This window comes from Alosa sapidissima, chromosome 1 (genome assembly GCF_018492685.1).
Source record: "Alosa sapidissima isolate fAloSap1 chromosome 1, fAloSap1.pri, whole genome shotgun sequence".
Classification (NCBI taxonomy): Eukaryota; Metazoa; Chordata; class Actinopteri; order Clupeiformes; family Clupeidae; genus Alosa; species Alosa sapidissima.
In genome coordinates, this window is record NC_055957.1 from 21,556,887 (window position 1) to 21,581,251 (window position 24,365).

Here is a 24,365-nt window from a genome sequence, read left to right on the forward strand (position 1 = left end):
CTGTGACAGGAAACGATCAACCAGCCTGTTCGTAGCTTGGAAAGCCTATAAATGGAGTGTTGTTTGTGAGTTGTCTTTTAGTGCACTTTTTTTCCCCCCATGTCCACGTTTTGTCACGGTCACTCAAGGTCAGTAGCTTGTACTTGTTTGTAGACCTTGTTTGTAGATGTTGCCTCTCTTGAACTACAGAAGTAAATTAAGTCATATAGGCTGGTAGATTTTAGAACATGAACTTGACATTTAAACTTGACCTGACTTTACATGGCTGATTTAATGACTTCTTACCTTTCAGTATTGCAGTGTGCAGTATCCTGTGTTGCGTCTTTTTGTCCCTGTAGGAGAAATGGAAGGTAGGTTAATCTCTAATTCACCAGCACAACGTTGTATCATGTCTAGTCTATTTCTGACCGTTCTTTTTTCAGACCTGAAGAATCAATATCCACTCAATGGGAATTGGGGGCATCCACTACACCACACTAGACCATTTCTCTATGTTCCACAACCCACTCAACCTTATTTCACATCCTACCCATGGAATATGAATCCATACAGTCAGTATGGTTTTCCATGGCCAGGTATGCATATCAACATGTAATGAAATGGAGGATGAATCATTAAATTGTCAATTACATGTGCTCTTACCATGCTGATCTTTTTTAAAATTTTATTTGATCTTGCAGCCATGTCGTATGGACGATACATGGCACCAGTCCAATATATGCAGCAGCCTTATGTAGTTCCCCAGGCTCCCCTGTATCCAACAGATTACCGAAGAAGCTTCAGCCACCACTATTCATTTCCTTCAACCCAAGATGGGAACTACCCTAACCATGCTGAGCAGTCTTCCCTGCAGCGGGACACTGCCTGTTCTGAGGCCCAAACAGAGCCATATGATGTGGTCAGTGACACTGACCCACCTGTCGAGGATTTAGGCTCAAACCGCGCAGTCGTTTCCTCAACCCCTGCTGCTGTTTTGTATCCTGGAAAGGAAGAGGTGCCCAGTGGTTCAGATAGACCAGTTTTGGATGCACCTCTGCCTCAAAGAGTACGCTTTAACAGCCAGAAACAAGGAGACCCTGCCATTCAGCAGTCATCTCTCGGTGAATCCTCTGCTGCGTTCTATGCCGAATCCAGCCAGGGCTGTTTGGAGGAGTGCGTTCTCTCTGATGTGATGCCACTCGATGGCTCCTCTATTCATGATGTGTGCCTAACTGGGAAAGGGACAGAATCTGACCAACCATTGTTATCGCAGAACCTCGCGGTGCAAGATGGACAACAAATGGAAGATGGTGCGTCCACTCCATATCCTGACTCTGGAGTGCATGATTGTGGCCCTTCGAACCAGAGTCTTGAGTCAAAAGAGGCAAACAGCCCATCCGAGAGTATACATTCCAAAGGTGACTCCAATTTGGTGAGCGGTTCTGACCCCATTCCAGAGGCTGATTCTCCGGTAAGCCCAGGCTCTGGAGATGTGGAGGACTTGCCTTTTCGCATCCTCCGCCTGCCCTGCACTAAAATGACCACAACCTCTCTGCTGGAGAAGTCTAATCCCCTTTGGTGTGCAGAGAAGGTGAGCTCCCTGCTGCCGCCCGTCAGAAGCCTCCTGAGTACCGGCAGCTACAGCTATTATCCTCACGCAGACCAGGAGCGGCAGAGCGTCCTCAGTCCATCTCTGGACGAGCTGTCCTCCAGAGACGAGCTGTTCTCCACGGATGTGGAGGATGTGGACCTAGTCTCTGAGCCCGTCTGTGTCCAAGGCGACAGGCTGGACGATGAGGGCAATGACTCCTATTCTGCGCTCCGTAAAGGGGATCTGGGGAGTGCAGGTTCAGAGGAGCACTGCACAGCTTGCCACGAGACTTGTTCCACCTGTGGCCTGAGTCTGAGGGCATCGAGTCCCGAGTTTGCACACGCCGACTATCCTGAGATGACCGACTGCTGTGGCCGTAGTGGGGTGTTAGACGAAGCGGACTCTGTGGAGGGAGAAGATGAATGGAGTTCTTATGAAGCCCATGAGGTCCCGGTCAACTACCGGCCACAGTCCAGCAGGCGCTCTGCGTCGCCATGTTACCGGGCTCCTACACACAGACCCAAACAGGATTACTGTGGGGAAAGTGGAGGAACAGATCGGGGTGAGCAGGGCCATGGCTACTTGAGGGAGTGCTGTGAGCGCAAAGCCGTTGGCAGAACAGACAAGAATACAGGAAGACCTTCACGCAGTGCTCCCCCAAGATCCTACTCTGGTAAGACACGTTTTTTTTCTATCGGTTTCTTTTCTTGCTGTTGGCTTAGGCATTATTGTGCCATTTAAATCTCTATCTGTTTTATATTTCTAGACAAACAGTGGGGTGACTGCACCACGGGCCCTGACAAAGAGGGCTGGGGTAACGGTGCTGGGAAACCCAAAGCAAAGCCATGGAAACCTGGCAACAGGAACCAAGAACTGGGTAGGCCATTTTTCCCCCTAAGCGTGAGGCAGGACTTGTACTTTTTGTACGTGGCTATAGTAACTTTTTTTTTTGGTGGAATAATATTCTCGGCACACAGAATTCCCAAAGAGCTTGTGCTACCGATTTGATGCCCGTTCTCCCCCCTAAAGGCAATTATTTTTCTCATTTTTGTCATAGGTTTGAAAGCTGCACGAAGAGGGTCCTCCTGCAAGAGGTTTGAGTTGCCGAAGCCCAGGCGGAATGAATTTGATGACTATAATGACGCAGAGTGTTCCCATTACAAAAGAGGCAGAGGTAGAGTAAGGCTAGTCTCGCTTGTTTTTGGCCTCCAAGTTTTGTTTTCATTTAACATTCCAAACCTTCCTCATTTCAGGGTCTGCAAAGAAAAAGGGCACAAGATACTGAATCATGCTAATATGAACTGCTCTAATATTGTAAACTTTAAATATATATATTTATATTCTTAGAACACCCTCTATTCTAGGAAATGTACACAAAGCACATTGTAATAAGACACCACTGTAAATGTATTTGTAATGGACTGCAACATTTCTTGGGCTGCGTTTCCATTGTTTGAATTGTACTTGAATGCTATGCATTCATCTTAATCCTTCCTGAGGTGTGCAGTCACTGGGCTGTGTTATGGCAGGTGCCTCTAAGCCCCTGCATGGGCAAGGTCTGATCTGGGAGGTGTAGGTTAGAACTTGCTTGATTGGGGGGGGGGGGGGGAGAGAGAATCTGCTCTTTGCACTGTCAAAGCACAACCCACTGATGCTACTCCTCAGGCTTGCATAACTATTGAACATTGGAAATGCTATCAGTAATTGGACCAAGAAATTGCCTGTTCTTTTCTCTCAGCCAGTCCACTTTAATCACTTTTTATGCATATTTTGTTTTAAAACCTGCAGAGTTGTTTTGACATGTAATATTTCCATCTTGCTTGCAGTGTCATTAAATGCTTATACTGAAACGTGTGTAGCTGCTTCCTTCCACTTCCTGTCTGTTTGTCTCAACACTTCCATGTAGACTATTGGGTTATATTTTCTTGTTGCAGCCTTTTAATTTTTAAAACCTACTTAATAGGTTGACTAGATGTAATACTTACCATTTTTAATGGAATCTAAAGAATTCCATTGAGGAAAAGCTATGTAATCAGGGACAGACTAGGACAGTGCAGACTAGGAGGGCAGACTTCTCTTCTCTTCAGCTAAAACAAACCTGTTTCTTTTTAAACTCGCGACTGAAGGCGTTGTAGACCACATATTCAAAGATCTTTGAAACAAGGCCTGTATCGTGTCTAGTCACGGAATGGGCGTGGTTTGAAAATCTATGCCTCAGGGGAGCTCAAACTCCATTGGTTGCGGTGGCGTTCTAGAGGGGTGTGTGAAAGAACCACCATGCCTTGATCAGCTGTCAAAACATTTTGAGAACAAGAAGTAACAGGACTGCTGCAGGCGAGTATGACAAACTTTTCTATGTAAAGTAGGGTAAGTCCCTCGGTAGGCCTAATGTAGACTTGCTTAATTGATGAATAATTTGCGATACAGTTTAAAAAACCAACTCGTGTCCGACAAATATTCAAGTATCTTTTTTTAGGTTAAGGACCACGCAGTCGGTGTTTTAAGGTAAATGATTCCTATGGCATTATCAGAAGAATGCATAGGCCTATGTCACTAATGTTAGCCCGAAATTAGTTGGCACCAGTTAACAGGGTGTTTGTAAACTATCCACATGTAAGACGTTGCATAACCAACTGTTGCTTGGACAAATGGGCACTCATAACATGGGCTAATCTGCGGTGTGATTAGGTTACCATAGGTCGAATTTGTCAGTTTCTTCTTTGGTCACAACCAGCTTTGTTGCTAAGATGGAAGTTTCATTTACCTCACGTGAACAAGTACATAGCCTATATACCGGCCCTTTTAGTGCAGGCTAATTGGTGTTCAGTAATCTACTGCCACAGAGGGGGACTTTGTCCTTTCTGTAAGATTTTCATTCTGTTTTGGCTTCCTGTTCCGTGCTTTGTTTTTCACATATGGCGATGCATATCTTTGGTGAGCAAGGTTTAGCTATGAGTGGATATTCTGGTTTGGTCGGTATAGTCTACATGTTTGAACAAGCAAGCTGTGTAGGCTAGTCACTGAACAGAGGTTTGCTGTTTACTGTAGTAGCCTAAAGTTAAAAATATGTCCATGCATGACAATGTTTGCAACTGAATGGATGAGGTTTTACTTGCACCTATATAGTCCTCCACATTTTTACTCAGGAAGACTGCTTAATGAGTAGATTCCGAAGTTCTGATATTATAGGCTATCTCTAGTTGGCATGGAGGGTAGTAGCCTATGCAGTGTGATGTAGATCTAGCGGTCAACATGTTTGCCCCTCCGCCCAGATAGAGTTTGCTCATTAACTTCAGGTGATGAAAAGGACCTGGCTAGATGGATACCGTGCCTGTTATGGAATTTTACAAGGATCTGGGACATGCCAATGTCACAATCATTTACACAACAGATGGCAAAGATGACTTAACTTCATTTGGACTTTTGTATAGGCCTAGTTCAGCATGTGCAATCTTCACTTAATGCAACACAATGTAATGCTTTTACCTTAAGATAATTGCTTCTTGGTGCTATTGATCAATTGATTATTGATCCAGGCAGTGTGATAAGATAATAGAAGCCATGGGAGAGGTGTATGATGAGGAAAGCCATTGGTCTTGCATGATAACATGATTTGATTAACATAAAATCGACAGATGTGGAGCACACTGTAATGATGTCACCTGTGCATCAGACGCATAAACGGAAGCTTGAGCTGATCTTAATAGCAGGTTGCAGAACATAAATGGCTACATTTATGAACAATTAGAGCGACAACTTAAAGTAACAATTCTGATAACCCGGCGCCCCGCCCCATGGATGCTCTTCCAGCCCCCTACACTGCAGCTGCTGGTAGAGCAAGGTGATAGGCACACACAAAGAACACACAAAGCACACATCAATAACACACAGGTCATTACAATACAGTCTAGGATATGGAGCAAGGCCTATGGACCAAAGGACAGCTCTGAACAGAACTATAAAAGAGCAATTGATCAGTTACATAGTATGACAACGTAGAACAAATGCCTTATCAAAAATGTAATGTTATCTTATTGCGCTTGACTCTTCTTTGTGCATTTCCTACCACAGCCCAGTGGTAAGATCAATCACATTATCAATTCTACCTTAGGAAGGAGCTATAGAGGAGAGGTCATTAAGGGACAGTTTCCTTATCCATGTAAGCAGGAAGACTACAACCAGAGCTGTTACAATAGACTAGAACTATTCATGTTGACCCTAAACTGTGACATGCATGTTCATTCATAGCTGGCACACACTTTAGGAATCCCTCCAGGGCCATTTTAGGGACAGTGACCAGTTCAGGTTACTGGTTATCTTTGTTGTGATATGTTTGAGCATGTCTGCTTCCTTCCATGCTCTGCTAGAGACTGTAATCTCCCAATATTAATGCTTTATGGCATTTATCCTGAATACTTGTTGGAAGCATCCATTCATTCTAAAATCCTGGGAACAACCTGCTCTCTTCCCTCCCCAGAGCTTTGTTCTGTAGACTGACGATACCTTGACATTTCCTGTTCTCTCTCATGCTCCTTTCCTCACTCCACAGATCAAACGAGCCCTGGATCAATAAAGAGAGCTGCACTACGTCAGAAAAAGCACACGACTGGGTGAAGAGTGAGAAGCAGAGTGTTAAGAGGCTTCATTGTGTTGAGCCACGATGCCTCACTAAGACTTCTCATCCCACATTGCAGAGAGGTTACTGCTGTTAACCTGCAAACTGCGTTCGACCCACTTGAAAACCAACCAACCCACCCCCCCCCCAACACACCATACACAGTCACACACACACACACACACACACACACACTGCTGTCTTCTATTTAAGCACAATGTCTTCTCGGGGTCAGGACCCGCAGCTGGAGTGCCAGATCTGCTTTCACTTCTACAGTAGCTGGCGGCGGCCCAAGCTGTTGGGCTGTGGTCACACCTGCTGCTCGGTGTGCCTGCGGCGCATATGCAGGGCCCGGCGGGAGCTTGCCTGCCCCTGGTGCCGCTCCCTCACCCTCCTCCCCAAGGGCCTCTCCGTGTCCGAGCTCCCCGATGACCCACAGACGCTTCCCCTCCTGGTGCGCCAAGCGCCCGTGTTCATGCGCCTGCCCGGCCACGACTGCTACCTGCTGCCCTTGGCGGTGGATGCCCAGGCTCCTCTGTTGCCCGCGGAGCTTGCACCCTGCTTGGTCAGAGCCTGTCAGTTGAAGGGTGTTACCATGGTGACACATGCCGATAACAGGATGCTGGATTTGGAGAGCGGAGGAGGCGGAGTAGGAGTAGAAGGAGAAGAATACCAGAGAGAGGAGCAGGAAGTTGAACAGTCACGCTGGACAAAGGTCTGCACAGTGGTCCTCGTTGTCATCATCATCCTCCTTCTGCTAGGCGTCATTTTGCAAAATATTACATGTGTCTCCAAACCTTTCACAATAATATCATGTGGATAAAGCCATAGAGGAAATAGATGGAGCCTCCACTGACTGTGACAAACGCTGCTGTAGAGAGGGTCTAAAGGACTAACTGCTCATTCTTTTTTTACAAGGATAGTGTTGCAGCACCAAGATCAGGATAGGAAGGTGGTGATGGGATATTTTTCTATTTTCCATTATTGTATAAAAACATTCCTAAACCTATTCCTGACCTGTTTATAAACATGTTCACAGAACAACACAGTCTTAACCTACAGTATATACATATAGACAATGGCCACTGGTGATTGGTACTGTTATACACAATCCAAAGACTGTTTTGTTTGTCTATCTGAGAATCTACTTGAAGAAATGTTAGCAATAAATGTATTCCAAGCAATCAGTTCCATACAAGTGTTTTAAAACAATGAACTGTGAAAGTGTTCTTTTTCCCTATTTCTGTAAACCTGGTATTGAAGAAACACATTGAGGCAAACTGTTTTTTTAAAGGCCACCAAAATAAACTCTGAGTAAGGTCCATTTACTGTACATAGGCAGATATAGATGTGTAATATGCATATTCTTCCCAAAATGTTTCTGATGGGCAGCCGTGGCCTTGGTTAGCACTCTGGACTTGTAACCGGAGGGTTGCCGGTTCGCTCGAACCAGTGGGCTGCGGCTGAAGTGCCCTTGAGCAAGGCACCTAACCCCTCACTGCTCCCCGAGCGCCGCCGTTGAAGCAGGCAGCTCACTGTGCCGGGATTAGTGTGTGCTTCACCTCACTGTGTGTTCACTGTGTGCTGTTTGTGCTTCACTAATTCACTGATTGGGTTAAATGCAGAGACCAAATTTCCCTCATGGGATCAAAAAAGTATATATACTTATACTACTTATATATACTTATACTGTTCAATATTCATCACCTGCACCTTCATTTCTACTCTGGCCTTGAAATGTTCATACCAACTTGTGTAGGCTACACTCAAAAGATACAGCAGACAGACACATTTCTCACAGACAGACAGGAGGCATGAAAAGTAAAAATGTGTGTGGGAAATGTTTGCTTTGTAAGGACAGTATGGCCGCTCCAAAGACTATCAGCTTTGTGTCCTGTAAGGACAGCATGGCCGCTCCAAAGACTGCCTGACTCCAGCAGTACATACAAGATAATACTGTTTTTCTACAGCTCGTTGGTAAAGCTGTCGTCAAAAAAACAGTTAAGTGGAAGTGTTGAGGTCACATTTACAGTGATCACTCTAAGAGGTTGATAAGCTTGTTTGACCTTGGTTAATTCACCAACAGAAGCTCTTCTTCATAGAGGATGTACACCAACCACCTCACTTCATTAGCCCACAATGTTGCCACAATATCCATTGTAAGACTATTATTACCTCACACCTACTTTTAATCAGTTAAACCAAATAAGCTTAAATCTGTTAGTTGTATAAGGGCCAGTCTGTCCCCACTTCTGAACACAAGGCTGTGTGCACAGATATGTACATACTTTCACCAGCAGGGAGCACTGTTGGACAAAGAAATCTATGCCCAGAAGCTATTTATATATATAAAAAGGTTCACTGAAAGCATGCTTACCATGGCATTGTGCGGCAAACATTTTTAATCTACACAGTTCCACAGGCTCTCGTTAAAATGTGAAATACAGTAAGTATTAAACATTTATGACCTATCTATCTATCTATCCATCCCATGTTTGTCCACTCTCCTGTAAACAGCATGAGTCTCATAAACTATTCTGTTATATTCTGGTATCAATTAAATGAAACGCTTGACCATATCTTCAAGGAGAATGTTGCTCTAAATTAATTTAATTTCCCACAGCACTGGTTACAGATCGATCCATATATCAATGAGGCATTCTTTTATATAGGACCTGAATATCTGAAATATTTAGTAAAAAGATGAATAATGATTATTATTATGAAGTTGCATTTATTTCAGTATCAACTTTCACATTATATTCTTTACCAACTTTTTACCAATTCTACGATGTAGAATGATGTACGATTGATCAATGTAACATCCTAAAATTCAAATCAAGAGACTATAACTGTTGAACATTATATAATGTATCACATTAGTTTACTTTTAATACAAACAAACATAATGTTGCAAATGAGATACTAGTTTGAGATTGATTATGATTGTTTACATAGTTCTTCCAACCACCATCATGAAACTGATAAAGTGCAGAATGCTTTCTTATGTTGAAATGTATCTCATTTCATCTATTAATATTAATTTTATTAATTGCATGATGTATTAATGTCATCTAGTTTAAGCTTGTTTATCCTATCAGTCTGTGGAATGACCAGACAAAAGTAACAGTAGTGGTACAAATTGCAACAGGGTTTTACAGTAAAACAAGATTGTTCTCATTCAAACAATAAATTGCAACATGGGACATGATCGCACAACTTAATTAAAGTCCTCCAGAAACAGAAAATGTGGCTGTGCCAACTTAATGGAAATCTCAAAGAGGACAGCAAGGAGGCTGCAATTGTTGACCTTCGCCTTTATCTTTTGAGGACATCAACAGCTGTTGCATGTCCTCTTGATCTTGGGTGATGCAGTCATAAAAACAAAGGGACATCTGCGCTCTATGAGGCAATGATTCCCCTTGAAGTGATCTACTGTAGAGTCTAGTCTACAATGGCCTTCCTTTGTGCCTACCTCTATGCCTGTGTTTACCTAAACCTGAAAGAGCTCCTCTGTCAAGCAATATGATATGAGACACTTTTTGTGGACTATAACAAACATATCCAAGGTTAACTAGATGAATACAGGAGCAGAGCAGAAGCACTGCCAACTCCAAACAATTTCATGAGAAACTATTATCCACTGGAGGTCTACAATCTTTTCATAAATGTGTGGGGGAGAGGGAGGGAGGACCTGTACATGGACAGAGAAATATATATATTTTTATATTAAGTTAAAATGACAGCTCATGAGTACTACATGTTCCCTCTACAACAAGCCTGTTTTTCCATGAACATGGTATTTTTGTGAGGCCATCTTGAACTGTGTTTTGAAACACCAAAATACAACAAAATGACTATTTGAACTATACAATGAACTATTCAAAATAAACTAAAGTTAGAGATCAGATCCTAATCGCACAATTTCATCCAAAAGGAAGTCTACGTCCTCTCTCTGAGTGGCTGGGTTTGAGAAGACACAGCGGAAGAAATTCACTTTGTCTTCCAGAGGCTGGTACCCAATCATGGTCTGTCCTTCCTCCATCATCTTGGCCTTGATTTTTGGTGCCACCTGTGAACCCACAAATTGACCATTGAATCAAGTCCACCAAATGTCCAAACAAAGGTGCACCAAGAGTGATATGTTATAGGATGACATTTTTGAATAGGGTAAATTCACCAGATGACGAACTGTTAGAGAAAACATTCAAAGTGTTTATATGCCTCACTTTACCGTGTGCAGCTTGTTGTTTCTTTCTAACCCCGCTGGCATACTTCTCACACTCTGTGGAAGGTACCAGAAGCAGACGTTACTGTGTTCTGGCTGATTTTAAAAACAGAAAAAAGAAAAAGAAATCAGTTTCTTTTTAAAGTTTTACAGTATACACTTGAAGGGCTTTAATAAATGCAAAATGCTGTAGCTCTCCAGAAGACAAGACTGACTTTGCTTTTGAAGAGCAGCTTAAAGTCAGCTCTTCCCTCCAGCTTGTCATACAGATATTCTGCATTATCCAAACATCTGTTGATCTGGGACTCAAAGCCCTCCGAGCCCTGTAACACAACACACATGCCAATAGATTAGATACACTCAGCACGATCTTTAGCTGTAACACAACACACATGTCAATAGATTAGATACACTCAGGACGATCTTTAGCTGTAACACACGACACACATACCAATAGATTAGATACACTCAGGACGATCTTTAGTTGTGACGCGTCAAGGAAACTTACAGTTTTTCTCCATCGCTTTGGTGCTTTCCTCAGATCAGACTATTAGTTCAACCTTTTAATGACATTTAGTCATTTGTGCACATTATAGTAGCAATTTCTCCTTCCTCTGAACAAATTGCAAATGCTTTTGGACATGTATGCATGTATCAGTTTCATAAAATTCTCTGCTGTTTTATAACATTATCATTTGCTTATGTCATGTCAGTCAAAATGAACTATACTTATGGATGCTGAATAGTCGTTCCCAATAAAACTAATAGCCTTCATTTCATTGCTTGAGTCATTACATACAAAATTGTTGAACTAGTTATCAAATTCTGTCACAATGCTGTAGAATTGCAAAGAGCATACAGTAAAAATGTGAAACATACGTATTCAGTGTCTTGTACTCACTTATTCCCCTAACTACAGCAATGTGTAACTTTACTGTAGTTTTCAAATGGCTGTACAAGTAGTGTATATTGCTGTCTTGAGCATGTTCAGGTAGTGTCACCGAGTTCTGCCCTTTTTGCATTGGAAAACACTGAGAGAACTGTCATAATGAAAATATGACAAAGCCATTTGACTATCTTGTTCATAAACTATGGTGTCAAGACTTCTCATTTTGATTACACTGGCAGTTTCATTGACATGAATACTTGCTTTGAGGAATGGACTGAGCAAGTGACATGCTTTTGCAGGTTATCCACTAGGTTTTGCAGTTTGCACTAATTGTTTTGAGAAATGCACTTGCTGTGCAAATGTTAATAGTGATGTGAGAAAAGCACCAAAGCGACTGAGAAAAACTGTAATGACCACACTTCTGAAGCAGCGTTGCATTGGCTAATTCTTTTCTTTCCCAAGGTTTATGCCCTGCTAGTTACCATTAAAGTCATCTCAATTCTCAACTTTGTTCAAAGTATTGGTGTGTATTGGATAGTAGTATTAGCTGATGGAGGATAACAATCTTTAGTATAAAAAACAGCTTTACAAATAAACAGAAGCATGTGATGTGATGACTGAGTCCTTATACAAAATGCTGTAGTTTGTAAGTGAGAAACAAAGTGCCTTGGAATATTGACTTTACTTTGGTGCCTACTTTCATTTTCACCTTAAAAGACTAGAGTTCCACTGGCAAAAATAACAAGCGAAACATCATCTGTGCAATGACTTCTTATACTGTCCAACACTTTTGATCCAGATCATTGTTACCTTTGCTTTCCACATGAGCCAGAACTTGAAGACATCCACATGTCTTCCACACTGTATGGTCTTATCCCCAGTGTCATAGGAGACATCGTAGTGCTTGTCAGGCTGGAACAGGTATGCTGCTCGGAGCTGATTGCACTCTTGCAAGATGCCCTGTCAATGCAACCAAAGTGAACAATGCTCTCGCTCATTTCTCTCTCTCTCTCTCTCTCTCTCTCTCTGTATGTCTGTGTGCATGTACTAATGGTAGCCTATTTTATTTCAGCACATCACAATGTGTTAATATCTGTCTTGGATTAATACCCTCTTGATAAAGGTCTAGGAAAACAAATAGGAATCACACTGGTGGTCATGTCTGGCCATATATATATATACTGTACACTACCAGTCAACAGTTTGGAGACACTTAGAAATTTCCATTCCACTGCACTGTAGACAGAATACCAGCTGAGATCATTTCATCAGCTTTACTCAGGGCAGCAGTTTTCAGATTGCATCATAAAGATGCAGATGCAGATGCTTACATAATTGCAAAAGGGTTCTTGACTGTTGTAGAAAGAAATGGCTGGTCTTTAATGCAATATCTACATTGCCCATATCAGCAACCAATGTTGCAAAGGCACATTCTGTTCACTAATCTGATATCATTTAAAAAGGCTAACTGAGAAAACATCAGAGAACCCTTTTGAAATTATGTAAGCACATAATGTAATCTGAAAACTGCTGCCCTGAGTAAAAAAAACAATGCAAATGATCTCAGCTGGTATTCTGTCTATAATGGAGTGGAATGGACATTTCTAAGTGTCTCCAAACTTTTGGTAGTGTGTATATATATATTGGATGCTTAAATTCCTCTTACCTTTTTACGCACTAAAAAGGCTGAGCATTGCAACGGGACTCCCATCATTTTGTGAGGATTCCAAGTTACAGAGGATGCCCTGTTACGAAAAAAGAATTTGCTCCAAGAAAAAAAAAAAAAAAAAAAGAATATTCATGTCTGTAAACGCTTGGATATTTCTCCAACCAACCTGTCAATCCCATTCAGTTTGGCACAGTGTCTCTTAGACATCAGCAAACCACCACCCCAAGCTGCCTGCAGACAACAAGAGGATTCTCAAGCAGAAATCTATCTACTGGGCCTACTTATTATACATGAACTACTGCTATTAAGAATATTTGCAGAAATATTCATTAACAGGCAATACATCAACATGCATCCACAGTCCATGGCGGTCACAAATGTTGGCAACGTCGTCCAGAGGGTCGAAGGCACCATAAACAGTGGTCCCTGCTGTGGCGTTGACATAAAATGGGACCAGACCCTGTAGATGGTCAAAACACTTATGATAGTCAGAGTAAACACTTATGATAGTCAGAGTAAACACTTATGATTGTCAGAGTAAACACTTATGATAGTCAGAGTAATGACAGAGTGAAGATCAGTAAGCCTAAATTTAGACTGAGCAAACACCTCTACCATAGGAATGCATTAATGCAGGTGAAAGTTTTTTTACTTCAAAAAGTCAAAACGTTTGGGGAGGTTCATATAATATATATGAGAGAGGGAAAGAGAGAGTGCCAGAGTGCTTGACAAGTAACGATGACATGTAACTAACCTTGGCTTTGGCTGTGACGATGCCAGACTCTAGTTCAGCAGGGATCATCTTCCCCCTCAGAGAGAGACAGAGACAGAGACAAAGACAGAGACAGAGACAGGGGGAGAGTGTTTACAGTGAGGCTCCTACCCAGGTCACTGGGGAAGTGTCACACTCATATCCACAGCCTTACCGCTCATCGCACTTCACCAGCAGCACATTGTCAGTGCCGATCCCCAGCACAGCAGCGGCTTTCTGGATGGAGTAATGACTCTGACAAGACACAGGCAGATCAAGAGCGCTGGTGAGGGTTGAGGAGGAAAGGGTCAGCAATTATGCCACTAATGTTTTGCTGTGCATGTTGAAATCTATAGAAATGTACAGGCACCATTGCTTTGTATTGTTTCCATTGTAAAGGTTTATGCATTATGGAGGACAAAGTTCTTACATGTGAGGAGGTTAACATGGCCAGCTTAGGGAGAACAGTCATTCCCGCTTTCTTCACCTCAGGGAAAAAGTGGTACCTAGCCAGGAGCACGCTATTCAGATTGGACACACTGCCACCTGAAAACAGATTGTTCATCAGAACATGCATTGCAAACAGAATGAAAAAGGGATGTGGATGGATGAACTGGATTAAAAGTGGATGTGTCTGGTGTAGGTTTTTATTTACACAATTTACCTGAACCAGAATGCATTTATTTGTTTGTCATATATTGTATGTTCACGTACCTTGCAAGAACACTTCTGCGGCTGTGACATGTGGCTTGAGTACACAGGAGCTTTGTGATAGGATTTGCTCATTGCCCCCTCTGAATGGGAAATAGACTATACCATAAATACAGTACCTAAAAATATTCACCCCCATGGATATTTCACTTTTTAGCGCTTTTATAAATGGAATCTTGGATCAATTTAATTTGCCTTTTTTACAATCATTTTTTTTTTAATTCCCTCTTTAATATCAAAGTGAAAGCAGATATCTACAAAATAATGTTCATTAATTAAAGGTCCAGTATGTAGGAAATAATGGAAAATAAACTGTAACCATTCCAAAAATGATCACCATATGTTGTCAGAGAGTGAGGAAACACGATGAATTGAAGTAATGGCTTATTTGACAACATTAGCCTACTCTAAAGGCCCATTCACACCAAAAACGATAACGATAACTATAAATAAATATCATTCTCGTTAATATGAATGACGACGTTCACACATAAACTATAACGATAACGACATGAAGAACGATATCGTTGGGGATTACTTTCAGAGCGATTTTCACAACGATAAAATGCTAATAGCCAATCAGAACCCATCGAATTTTAGCCCTCACATTTATTAACACAATGAGAGACTTTGTTTATCGTTGTTCAGTGAACGCTTTTATCGTTATGGTTATAGTTATCGTTATCGTTCTTGGTGTGAATGGGCCTTTACCCGTGACACCCCGTAAAACCCATGGAAAAAAATCAGTTACGGGACGGAATCTCTTGGAATTTTCGTTTATGTTTTGAACGATTAATTCTAGAATAGAGTATTATGGGCTAGCGCGTCCTCCTATTTGGGTTGCCAAATTAGCAAAGGCCAACTGTCAACAGCTGTCAGTTGTAGTCATGAACGCCTACAAGAGGCAGGCAAAATTAAAACAAGAAACAAATTAAGTAGACATCGGAGGAGCTTCCTGAGATGGTGACGTCTTCGTCAAACGAAGAATATCAAGTCTGACGCAGAGCTGGCCATATTTCTCCACAACAGGTAGCCTATGCTAAACTTCATTTGCATCGCTAACTTCAGCTAAATATGTTACATTGGTTAGAGAGGTATTTTTTGTTTTCACTGTTTCCGTAATGTGTAGCTGGGTCATGGTTGGAGAAACGTTAAAGCAGCTGCAGGTCAACTAACGTTAGCTAAGTCTTCATTACATCTGGCAACCCAGAAGAGGCTCGCGTCTGGTAGTCCTGAGAACGTTCACCAGTGTTTTGATTTTGGCCAACAGAACGTTCGGTAACAATCCTACACATAGACTGTATATATATATATATATATATATATATTCCACTGCTTGGTTGAATTTCCCATTGTCCTACGTAATTTAGAACGACCATTAACCATGTTATCTGCTCACTCTCCCTATCTCTATCTCCATCTCTTTCTATCTCTGTCTCATTCTCTATCTCTATAGACCCTTTCAACAAGGTAAACAAAAACAATGCTTGAACGTTCTATTTGGGCCCCAATCTACTTCCTCTGCATTAAGATAACATATGGAATGTTAAAAAGGAAGTCTTGTGGGGCCAACTATGATGCTGATAATGGAACTCTCTTGAAAGGGTCCATATATATACAGTATGAGCCTACAAATCGCACCTTTAAAAATATTTATTACACGGCTCTTCACAAGGCAAGTAGAACGCTCCATTGGTTTGAATGGGATTTCCCAAAGTTCTACGGTAAAATATTTTCATGTAATTACCGCTGCAAACATATAATTACCGCTGTCAATGGCAACGGTTTTTGTGCTTCTGATACTGTACGTCTTGCATATCACCACGCAAGGACTGGAACTTCATTCAAAAGTGAAAGCAGTGAGTGTTCTAAAGAATGTTTGATTCAAGTTCAGCGTGTGTTGTTGCGAACTATTTGTTCTCAGCAAATGCCACTATCAGTGGCGATTCTAGACATTTTTAACAAGGGTGGCACTAGTGAGGCACTGATTAATTCAAGGCTGGCATGAGGCAAAACATCCAGATAAACAGAAACAGGCTCAAGATGTGAAATTAGCAATACATTAGGGCAGTGGTCCCCAAACTTTTTCTTCCGAAGGCCAGCTCACTATGCCTGGCTCTAAGAGAGGGCCAGAGACTTGGAGTAGGCCTATATCAGTAACCATAAATAGCTTAGTGCTGTGAACAACAGCAGTCTATCTTAGTTGAATATTCCATTACATTTAATCTACTGCAATTTAATACAGTTGTTAGCTGTGTTTATGTTGCCATCATGCCATATCAGTGTAAAATGTGGCTCAAATGAAATAATACTGATAAAAAGACGTTAGCATTCCCAAAAGTATTAGCAGGGAGTCCCAAAAGTATATTTTATTCAAAATGTGTGAACTCTGAACTCTGTGTCTTTATACACAGCTCATATTGTGAACAAGTAATATCCTACAAATAATTCAAATAACTCAATGAGAGTTTTATGAAGTGCTGGCAAAAACATCTGAAATGACCACCATTCTAACTTTCACTCACCTGATGAGAACTTTGTGAATTGTGAATTTGTATTCAATTGTGTTGAATAGAAGTTAGTTAGTTATTAACAATTAATTGATAAACTTTTAGAATACTTTGAGCACTGATGCAGTCAGCATAGGCCTCTTACATGTTTGCAGGTAGGCCTACATTTCATTCCGTTTTCGATGGCAAACGCAAAACAGCGCCAAAACAAGTAGTATTACATGTGTACTGTTAAGACTCGCCATAGAGAATGAATGGGGGAAATTACGGAGGTTATAGTTTGACGATGTCGTACTCCCGTGCGGGCCAGATGCTATACCACGGACATGATTTGGGGGGCCACCCAAAATGAGGTGGCGGGCCGTAGTTTGGGGACCACTGCATTAGGGAAACCCACACATGTGGACTCGAGTCACATGACTTGGACTCGAGTCATGATCTTAATGACTTCAGACTTGACTTGATAAAATTCGGCATGACTTGCGACTCGACTTGAATACTATTCACTCGGACTTTGCCTCTTTGACTTGTGATGACTTGACATGTCTCGAATCAAAAACTAAATTTCCTGATCGTGGACCAGTCACCCCAGAGAAGCTTTTCCTCCGCGACTAAAAAAAATATAAAAAAAAATAGCGGAGACAAGCGGCCAGAGCACAGTTCAGTGCTGCCGCTACCCCCACACGCGTTACGCACTGTGTGTAGGGCACCAAAGAGACAGAGGAAGGACCAACATTTAGCCAATAAATAGTAGCCTTACTGCAAACTGATTTGCACTCTTGTTAGAGAACGTTTAATGTCACAATGCACCAACAGCATGTTACATAAAGATGATTTTTTTCGAGTCCTCTCCATTAAGATCCAACTTGAACTTATGCTACTGCATTTAATTGAGAACGCGTCTAAGCACGCACGAGAGGGAGAGAAAACGAGTAGGTTCCAGCTGGCTTGTCATTGTTGATGATGATTGATATCTTCTTTTAAATATAAGAAACGTATAAAAGGAAATCGTGAAGGCAACAAATACGAGATTAGAGGAGATTATGCGTATTTATCCGGTTCCCACTAGCCTACTGTTATAAACGAGATCCAGGTCACTATGACATACTAGCTGCACTCACTGTGATTTGGAAAGTGGACAACAATATGAAGAGTTGTCTTTGTGTAATGGAACTGGTGAGTCTTGAAGTATTCAATAATTTATTTACATGAAGCACATGATATGCCGATTGAAACGCATTCCACTCAGCTACTGTAGCTGTAGCTAGGTGGCTACTGGCTACCAGGCTCATAATTCACTTTTAATTGCAAACAGAAAATGTCAAGCAAGCATCATGTCCAAAGGAATGAAAGCTGTTTGTGCCAACTTAATATCATGCTTATCATTGTTAATATTGTGCTATACATGTGGCACAAACAATGTTTGAGTTTGTGGACTAGCCATAGGCTATATTTGAATGGAGCTGGTAAAAAAAGATTATTATGAGAAAGTGTGGACAGTGGCACACAATGGGCTTAAAGTGACAGTGCACCATTTACAAATGAGATAAACAGCATCAAATGTGTAGTATTTCTTAAGAAATGAATACTTCAAAACAAAATTACTGTCATTATTATATTTTAAATAATATAAAAGTGTTGACCTTGGCTTCCCTTATGAGTCGCCACTGGCAGACAGCCTAATAAATTGTTTGCAGGCAAATATGTGGCCTAGCGCAGTGAAATGCCATCAGTCAAATTATTACTCATCCTTACAGTGGACGCTGCAATTTGGAAAAACAATATATATATATATATATATATATAATTGCAGCTGTGCCTAATAAATCCCTTCAGTGCGGAACAAGACCCCTCAGCTGCGCGTCGGGGTCCGGTTCGCCCTGTCGGGACTTATTTTCCCAATAATGACCAGCGTTCTATACATTATCCCTTACATAATGCAGAATAAGCGATTATCCAAGGGGGGTGAATACTTTTTAGCCACTGTATTGTATGATGCTTTTATATCTCTGAGTTGTTTGTTTGTGTTCCCTTATGGTCAGTGTTTCTCTCACACCTTGGTTAGTTCACACCAGAGGTACGTTCAATTTTGGCAAACAGTGGCGAATGTTCGTGGTGAACATGTTTTCTTTAAACAGTTAAATTTGAACGATTTGGTGTTAACATTCCATTGTAACGGTAATTGCATCGTTACCTTCATCAAGCTCACGTCCAGTTCCACTGTATGTTCATGGAGAACTACCTCCGCAGACTGTTTGTGGTTGTTCGCAAACGCCAAAAACTCAAGGCAAACGGAAAACTATTCGGCAACGTTCGCAAATGTTTGCCTATGTTTGTGAATTTGAACACACCTCTGGTGTCATGTAATTGTTTATCTAGATCGCCTGTCCGGTTCCAGTCTCAGTACCTGGACAGAAGATTCCATCCCCTTCTTCCTCGGGCCATCCAATCATGCTCCTCATCTTACTCAGAAGAACCTCTTCCATGAGTATGAACACGGGCGCCACTTCGTAGGTAAACCTGTGTGGGCAGCCAATAACACACACACTGTAAGTCACCATCACAACCTCCTCTTCCTTCTTCAACAGTCATCCTGCCAAAGGGCTGAAAACGACACAGGTCTTACATGTTAGTGTTAGCGGTTGAGGTCAACCATTCCCCTGCCAGGCCAATGATGTCAAGGCCAGATGACAGCTGGTTGAAGAAGCGCGGGTGCCCTGGGGTGGACGATGTTTATCATGTGAGGGTGAGGCAGGAAGACATTTCAACCCTCAATCCTATACTTCATACAGACTGTACAAATATTTTTAGCTTGCTGAGTAGAATAAAACACCAAATAGAACACATCTAAGCACATTTGTTTTACCAGTTTTGACTCCGTATTTCAGGGTATCTTGGCAATCGACAAGGAGCTGCTCAAGGTTCTCGGGCTGGTCAGGGAGCTCTAAGGTGAAACCGTCCAAGCTCTCCTTCAGTTGATGGACATGATGAAAGTCCAGCACTTTAGAGCTCCTGTTAAGAGATTTGCAGATGTAGGCGAAGAGAATGTCCACCAGTTCATGCATAAAGCTCTTGGTTGCTTCCACACCATCCTCTGCTGGGAGCAGATCTGAAAGAATACGGAGATTATAAATATGGTGATAAATTGAGAACACTCAATTCTCAAAGAAGAGCCTTTTACATTTTTTTCTGTGCAATGTGTTTGATTATTTGGTTTGCCCAAGGGATGTTGTGTTGTTTCTTGATGGAATTAAATTGAATTGAATAAGAACTGACAGGTGGATCAGGATCATCAATAAACTGTTTTATAGATGGTCAAATAGCTGATACAAAGAAAATGACCAAGGGTCCTAAAAAGTGCAAAGTCTATCAGCAAGCAAAGTTCTCGTGCATGAAATACAGCTATTGTGTGGTATATACATGCATTGTGTTGATTCATCAGTTGTCAAATTTTGTCTAGTCATTAAATTAGCTGTAGTTAGTATTCCACCTTAATTACTGAATCTTGTGGCATCTCTTCGAGACATCATAACTGCCGTTTGATAATTTAAAATTCTCATAATTTCCCCTCAGCTGCTGATAAGTGCTGATCACATGGCATGGCTGTTGGTGGGTGTCTGCTCATTTTGCTGAATTGCATTAAAAATATGGACATGTCTAGCATAGCAAATGAAAATGCCACAATATCTCTAGTGTGAAGAAGGTTGAGCTGTTTCAGATTCATTTGTATTCTCTGTTTTCATTGTGAAATAACTTTGATGTGGTTTTGAATATAAATCCCACCTCTGCTATAGATGCTGCTGAAGTCCATGTTCAGCACGTGAGGATCGCTTGCTCGATGTACACTGGCGGTTTCTTTTCTCCCACTGTCTTTTCCCTCCTGTCTCAGAATGAGTCCAACTGCAGTTGCACTCACTTCTGTTGAAGCTTTTGCCTCTAAAGGATAAGCATTACTTTTAGCTGTAAAGGTGAATTATGTTTATATTTAAATATTTAAGGTACTTAGCAGATGCTTTTGTTCAAAGTGACTTACAATGGCATACTGTACATCAACACTGAAATGAACAGTTTAGTAAAATCAAAAAGCCTAAAAAAAAAATGAATTAAGAGTATCAAATTAAATAGAAAACAATTAGACCAATGATAGAACCACGATAACTAAACATACCAATCTGTTGAACAGCGTCCATCGTGATCAGGATTGCGTTAGATGGAAAACCAACTCCCAGGTGTTGAGCCACGAAGAGTGGTGTTGTCAATGGTAGGGAAGAGTTTGGAGTGAAACAGCTCACAGATGGGTGTGGATTCTCTGCAACATCATGTAAAAAGGACATTGTGTAAACTATTCACAGTAAACCATGAAAGGAAGTATAGCTCTCTTTGATTTTCTCTCTCTCTCTCTCTCTCTCTCCCTCTCTCTCTGTAAGACGGGCTGAATAACCACCTGAAAGCTTCAAGTCAACATGTATGGAATGGGACAATGCCTTAGTCCTTAAAGGAGTACCGTCACACCGGTGTGAGGGAAATGTTGGGAAATGAACGTTCTAAAGAATATCTGGGTTCATTGAATTCAACATAGAATTTTAGAACCTTCAATTGTTGCGGAACGGAATCTTATGTTAGAATGTTCAAAAACCTACACATTTAAGGGTTAGGGTGGTAGATCCATGTTGGTGGAATACTAGTTTCTAGAGCAGATGTGTCCCCCTCTACCTTCAAAAACCTCCTGAAGACTGAAGAAGAGAGAGAACCTCCTCTCCTAGCATTACAGTTTTTATTTTGTCTATTGCACACACTAAAAATAAATGCTTAGACCAAAGCCTCAATACCTAATATGGTATGCAATGCAATGAGTTTTCATCATATTTTCGACGTTTGGCTTTGTTGCCCATATCAGGCTCGGGCCGTGCAGCGATAAAATGTGACAAATCTGTCCATTTTAAGTTAGCTATAGGAACGTCACATATTACCGTCACGTATGTCCAACCTCTTACGTGTATCTGTCACTTAATATTAATTTCTATACAAACCAGGCGGCGGATTCCTAAAGAAACGCAAGCACCAACACCATAAGTTTATCTCAATTAGCTATGTACCAAAAAATAAATGTTACCGTGACTCGAAGAGCTGTAAACAGTGTTGTAAGGCTGCGTGTAGGCCTACAAATCCTCTTGGAGCTCAAGCTCCAACCTGCAAGTTACCGTTCACTGGTAACTTGCAGCTAGCTCGGCTGGCGGCACTGTTGCTAAATTATGTTATGAAGTTTGGCACAATACATTCTCACTCAGGATAGGGATCAATAATACTTTCCACTATCCCAAAGATTTAGTATACATCTCTTCTATGATTTATTTCGATTTTATAATGTTGACAATTACATAATCATAGAAAAAAATAGATAGTTCTAACATGAAATAAACGTTTTTCCTTCTTTTTTTAATCAACCTTCCGCGCCTCCCCTCAAATTATTTGGCGCCCCCCAGGGGAGGCGCGCCTCACAGTTTGGGAACCTCTGATATAGACTTAGCACTTAGACTTAGCACTACAAATATAGACTTCAGGTAAGTTATTTTGTACCTGTTGTGTACTTATACATTGAGTGCCTGTGTACAGTTCTGTATTTGCCCCTTTACTCCCCATTTCTAAAACCTATCAAATCATTATTTTCAGTGTGCCAAAATGGCAACAAAAACAACTTGGTCCAGCCTGGACCATAAACATAACAAACTGTTCCAGCCAATCACCGACGAGATGTGCGTTTAAGAGAGTTTCATTTGCATTGGAGGAAGGGATGAGCTGAAGTGACGTTACCCATCGCTTAGAGCACCTTTAATGAATTTAAACCTAAACAGAAACACATGGATACAGAGAATTGCCAGGAAAATAATATTACTGACTTGCCTGCATAATAATCCACTCTTGAGCCATTGCTTACTGTAGCCTATGGGAATACCATGTAATTACAAAACACCAATTGCAGAAAGCGAATGTACAGATTGGTCCTTATTTCAGCCATTTGATCAGTACCTTTTTTTAAGATGAACTAAGGTAGTGCTTAACTGCTATCGGGGGTGTCACCACCAGGAAAACGTATTAAATATTGTTATGTAAATGCACAAGTTCTGCACACTTTCAGTCAGAGATTAGGGGTTGCACTATGCCTAAAACATGCGTGCATACCATAAATCCTCAAATTATGGCCGGGATTCTATTTATAAATAAAGGCCTACAAGCCGGGGTAATATTGCCTAAATTGGTTCGATTTAACTCAATTAAATAAAAGAGCTCTTCTTAATATTTTATATTGTTGGTTGGTTTAATACTGTTGCCAATGAAAAGTCGTTGTCCTACACTAGGTCTCCAACATGTCGCTCTCAAGCTACCAGTCGCTTGCCGCCCCCTTCTGAGCTTGACAGGCTGAAGCAGTACTAGCCACATTTAAACACAATTATTGCCGCGAGGCATTCCTGTCTACATATTTAATAAAAAAGTAAATCATGCATAATGAAAATAAAAAACTCAATAAGGTTTCCATTACAGCACAGCGCACGTTCAATGCATGAATGAAATCGGCTGCCTTGTCTCGCAATAAACAGCTGGTGGAAATCCTAACACTCTTTCAACTAGGCTACATGAAACTTAATAGTGAACCATCAAATACCCCCCAGATTTCAGTGCCCATCAGTCCAAACATTTAGCAATATAATCAAACAGTCCAAAAGTGAATTAAATCTCAAACCTAACCTTTTGATTAGCCCACAATAAAACGCACGTAAAAAATGAAGGCCTGCCTCGAATACAAGCCTGCCCCAATTAAACACCTGTGCTTTGCGTAGCCTATAAATAAAAGACCCCAGCCATAATTTGAGGATTTACGATAGTCTACGACATTATCATTAAGAAAGGTATGTGAACAGTCTCTAAAATAAGGGTAGCTTCCTTAGTATAGCGTCGTTGAAAGTTCGCACATTCTTTTAAACATGCATCTATTTTTCTCTCTTGCTCTCTCGGAGGTAGCCTGCTGAGCACTTGCTCTGCTGTCGGCTTGTAAATGTAAATCTGTAAATGTTAATCAGGTTTCTCGGCCAAGTATACTTGCCTATACAAGGCATTTATCCCATCCGTGAATTAGTGAACACACAGAGCACAGAGTGAACACACAGTGAGGTGAAGCACACACTAACCCGGAGCAGTGAGTTGCCTTGCTACAGCTGCGCTCGGGGAGCAGTGAGGGGTGCCTTGCTCAAGGGCACTTCAGCCGTTCCTACTGGTCGGGGATCAAACCGGCAACCCTTAGGTCACAAGCCCAAAGACCTAACCAGTAGGCCATGACTGCCCCTATGTGCCTTGATATTGCCCAAAATGCTTGATTGCTTTGCATTCTCCACATTTGTAGCTACATTTTCATGTGCCACATTGGCA

General features: G+C 41.4%; 3 protein-coding genes and 1 long non-coding RNA gene across 6 annotated transcripts in view; 3 read left to right on the forward strand and 1 right to left on the reverse strand.

The window, feature by feature from the left end:
- Nucleotides 1-8: 8 nt before the first annotated feature.
- On the forward strand, nucleotides 9-3,420 carry buc (bucky ball). The gene is made up of 7 exons (XM_042058391.1): nucleotides 9-128; nucleotides 293-350; nucleotides 423-575; nucleotides 681-2,243; nucleotides 2,337-2,447; nucleotides 2,628-2,744; nucleotides 2,824-3,420. Exons 2-7 carry the CDS (start codon nucleotides 344-346, stop codon nucleotides 2,853-2,855), a joined length of 1,983 nt encoding a protein of 660 aa, XP_041914325.1. The 5' UTR covers nucleotides 9-128; nucleotides 293-343; the 3' UTR covers nucleotides 2,856-3,420.
- A 443-nt stretch (nucleotides 3,421-3,863) lies between these two features.
- rnf152 (ring finger protein 152) lies at nucleotides 3,864-7,530 on the forward strand. The gene is made up of 3 exons (XM_042058805.1): nucleotides 3,864-3,937; nucleotides 4,047-4,075; nucleotides 6,120-7,530. Exon 3 carries the CDS (start codon nucleotides 6,403-6,405, stop codon nucleotides 7,006-7,008), a length of 606 nt encoding a protein of 201 aa, XP_041914739.1. The 5' UTR covers nucleotides 3,864-3,937; nucleotides 4,047-4,075; nucleotides 6,120-6,402; the 3' UTR covers nucleotides 7,009-7,530.
- A 2,004-nt stretch (nucleotides 7,531-9,534) lies between these two features.
- gad3 (glutamate decarboxylase 3) overlaps nucleotides 9,535-24,365 on the reverse strand; it is a 31,378-nt gene continuing 16,547 nt past the window's right edge. For 2 of the 3 annotated variants that reach the window (XM_042058671.1, XM_042058524.1), the window contains exons 2-16: nucleotides 21,112-21,252; nucleotides 20,727-20,879; nucleotides 19,810-20,052; nucleotides 19,570-19,660; nucleotides 19,351-19,463; nucleotides 14,153-14,268; nucleotides 13,898-13,977; nucleotides 13,726-13,780; nucleotides 13,315-13,431; nucleotides 13,138-13,202; nucleotides 12,969-13,047; nucleotides 12,113-12,262; nucleotides 10,629-10,736; nucleotides 10,420-10,509; nucleotides 9,535-10,257 (exon numbers count right to left, since the gene is read on the reverse strand). In XM_042058671.1, coding sequence (XP_041914605.1) covers nucleotides 10,084-10,257; nucleotides 10,420-10,509; nucleotides 10,629-10,736; nucleotides 12,113-12,262; nucleotides 12,969-13,047; nucleotides 13,138-13,202; nucleotides 13,315-13,431; nucleotides 13,726-13,780; nucleotides 13,898-13,977; nucleotides 14,153-14,268; nucleotides 19,351-19,463; nucleotides 19,570-19,660; nucleotides 19,810-20,052; nucleotides 20,727-20,879; nucleotides 21,112-21,133 — 1,656 coding nt within the window. In that variant the 5' untranslated portion in view covers nucleotides 21,134-21,252 and the 3' untranslated portion in view covers nucleotides 9,535-10,083. The remainder of the gene's footprint in view (nucleotides 10,258-10,419; nucleotides 10,510-10,628; nucleotides 10,737-12,112; nucleotides 12,263-12,968; nucleotides 13,048-13,137; nucleotides 13,203-13,314; nucleotides 13,432-13,725; nucleotides 13,781-13,897; nucleotides 13,978-14,152; nucleotides 14,269-19,350; nucleotides 19,464-19,569; nucleotides 19,661-19,809; nucleotides 20,053-20,726; nucleotides 20,880-21,111; nucleotides 21,253-24,365) is intronic. The other variant, XM_042058591.1, reaches the window with a different exon arrangement.
- LOC121679835 lies at nucleotides 15,407-19,973 on the forward strand. Its single transcript, XR_006021450.1, has 3 exons — nucleotides 15,407-15,462; nucleotides 19,323-19,689; nucleotides 19,832-19,973. It is a non-coding gene; the product is annotated as an uncharacterized LOC121679835 (long non-coding RNA).

Bases quoted from the DNA above. Each gene is read 5' to 3' on its own strand.
- buc (XM_042058391.1), top strand. The intron at 576-680 runs GTATGCATATCA...TTGATCTTGCAG, and splicing joins GTATGGTTTTCCATGGCCAG to CCATGTCGTATGGACGATAC. The intron at 2,244-2,336 runs GTAAGACACGTT...TTATATTTCTAG, and splicing joins TCCCCCAAGATCCTACTCTG to ACAAACAGTGGGGTGACTGC.
- rnf152 (XM_042058805.1), top strand. From the start codon at position 6,403: ATGTCTTCTCGGGGTCAGGACCCGCAGCTGGAGTGCCAGATCTGCTTT.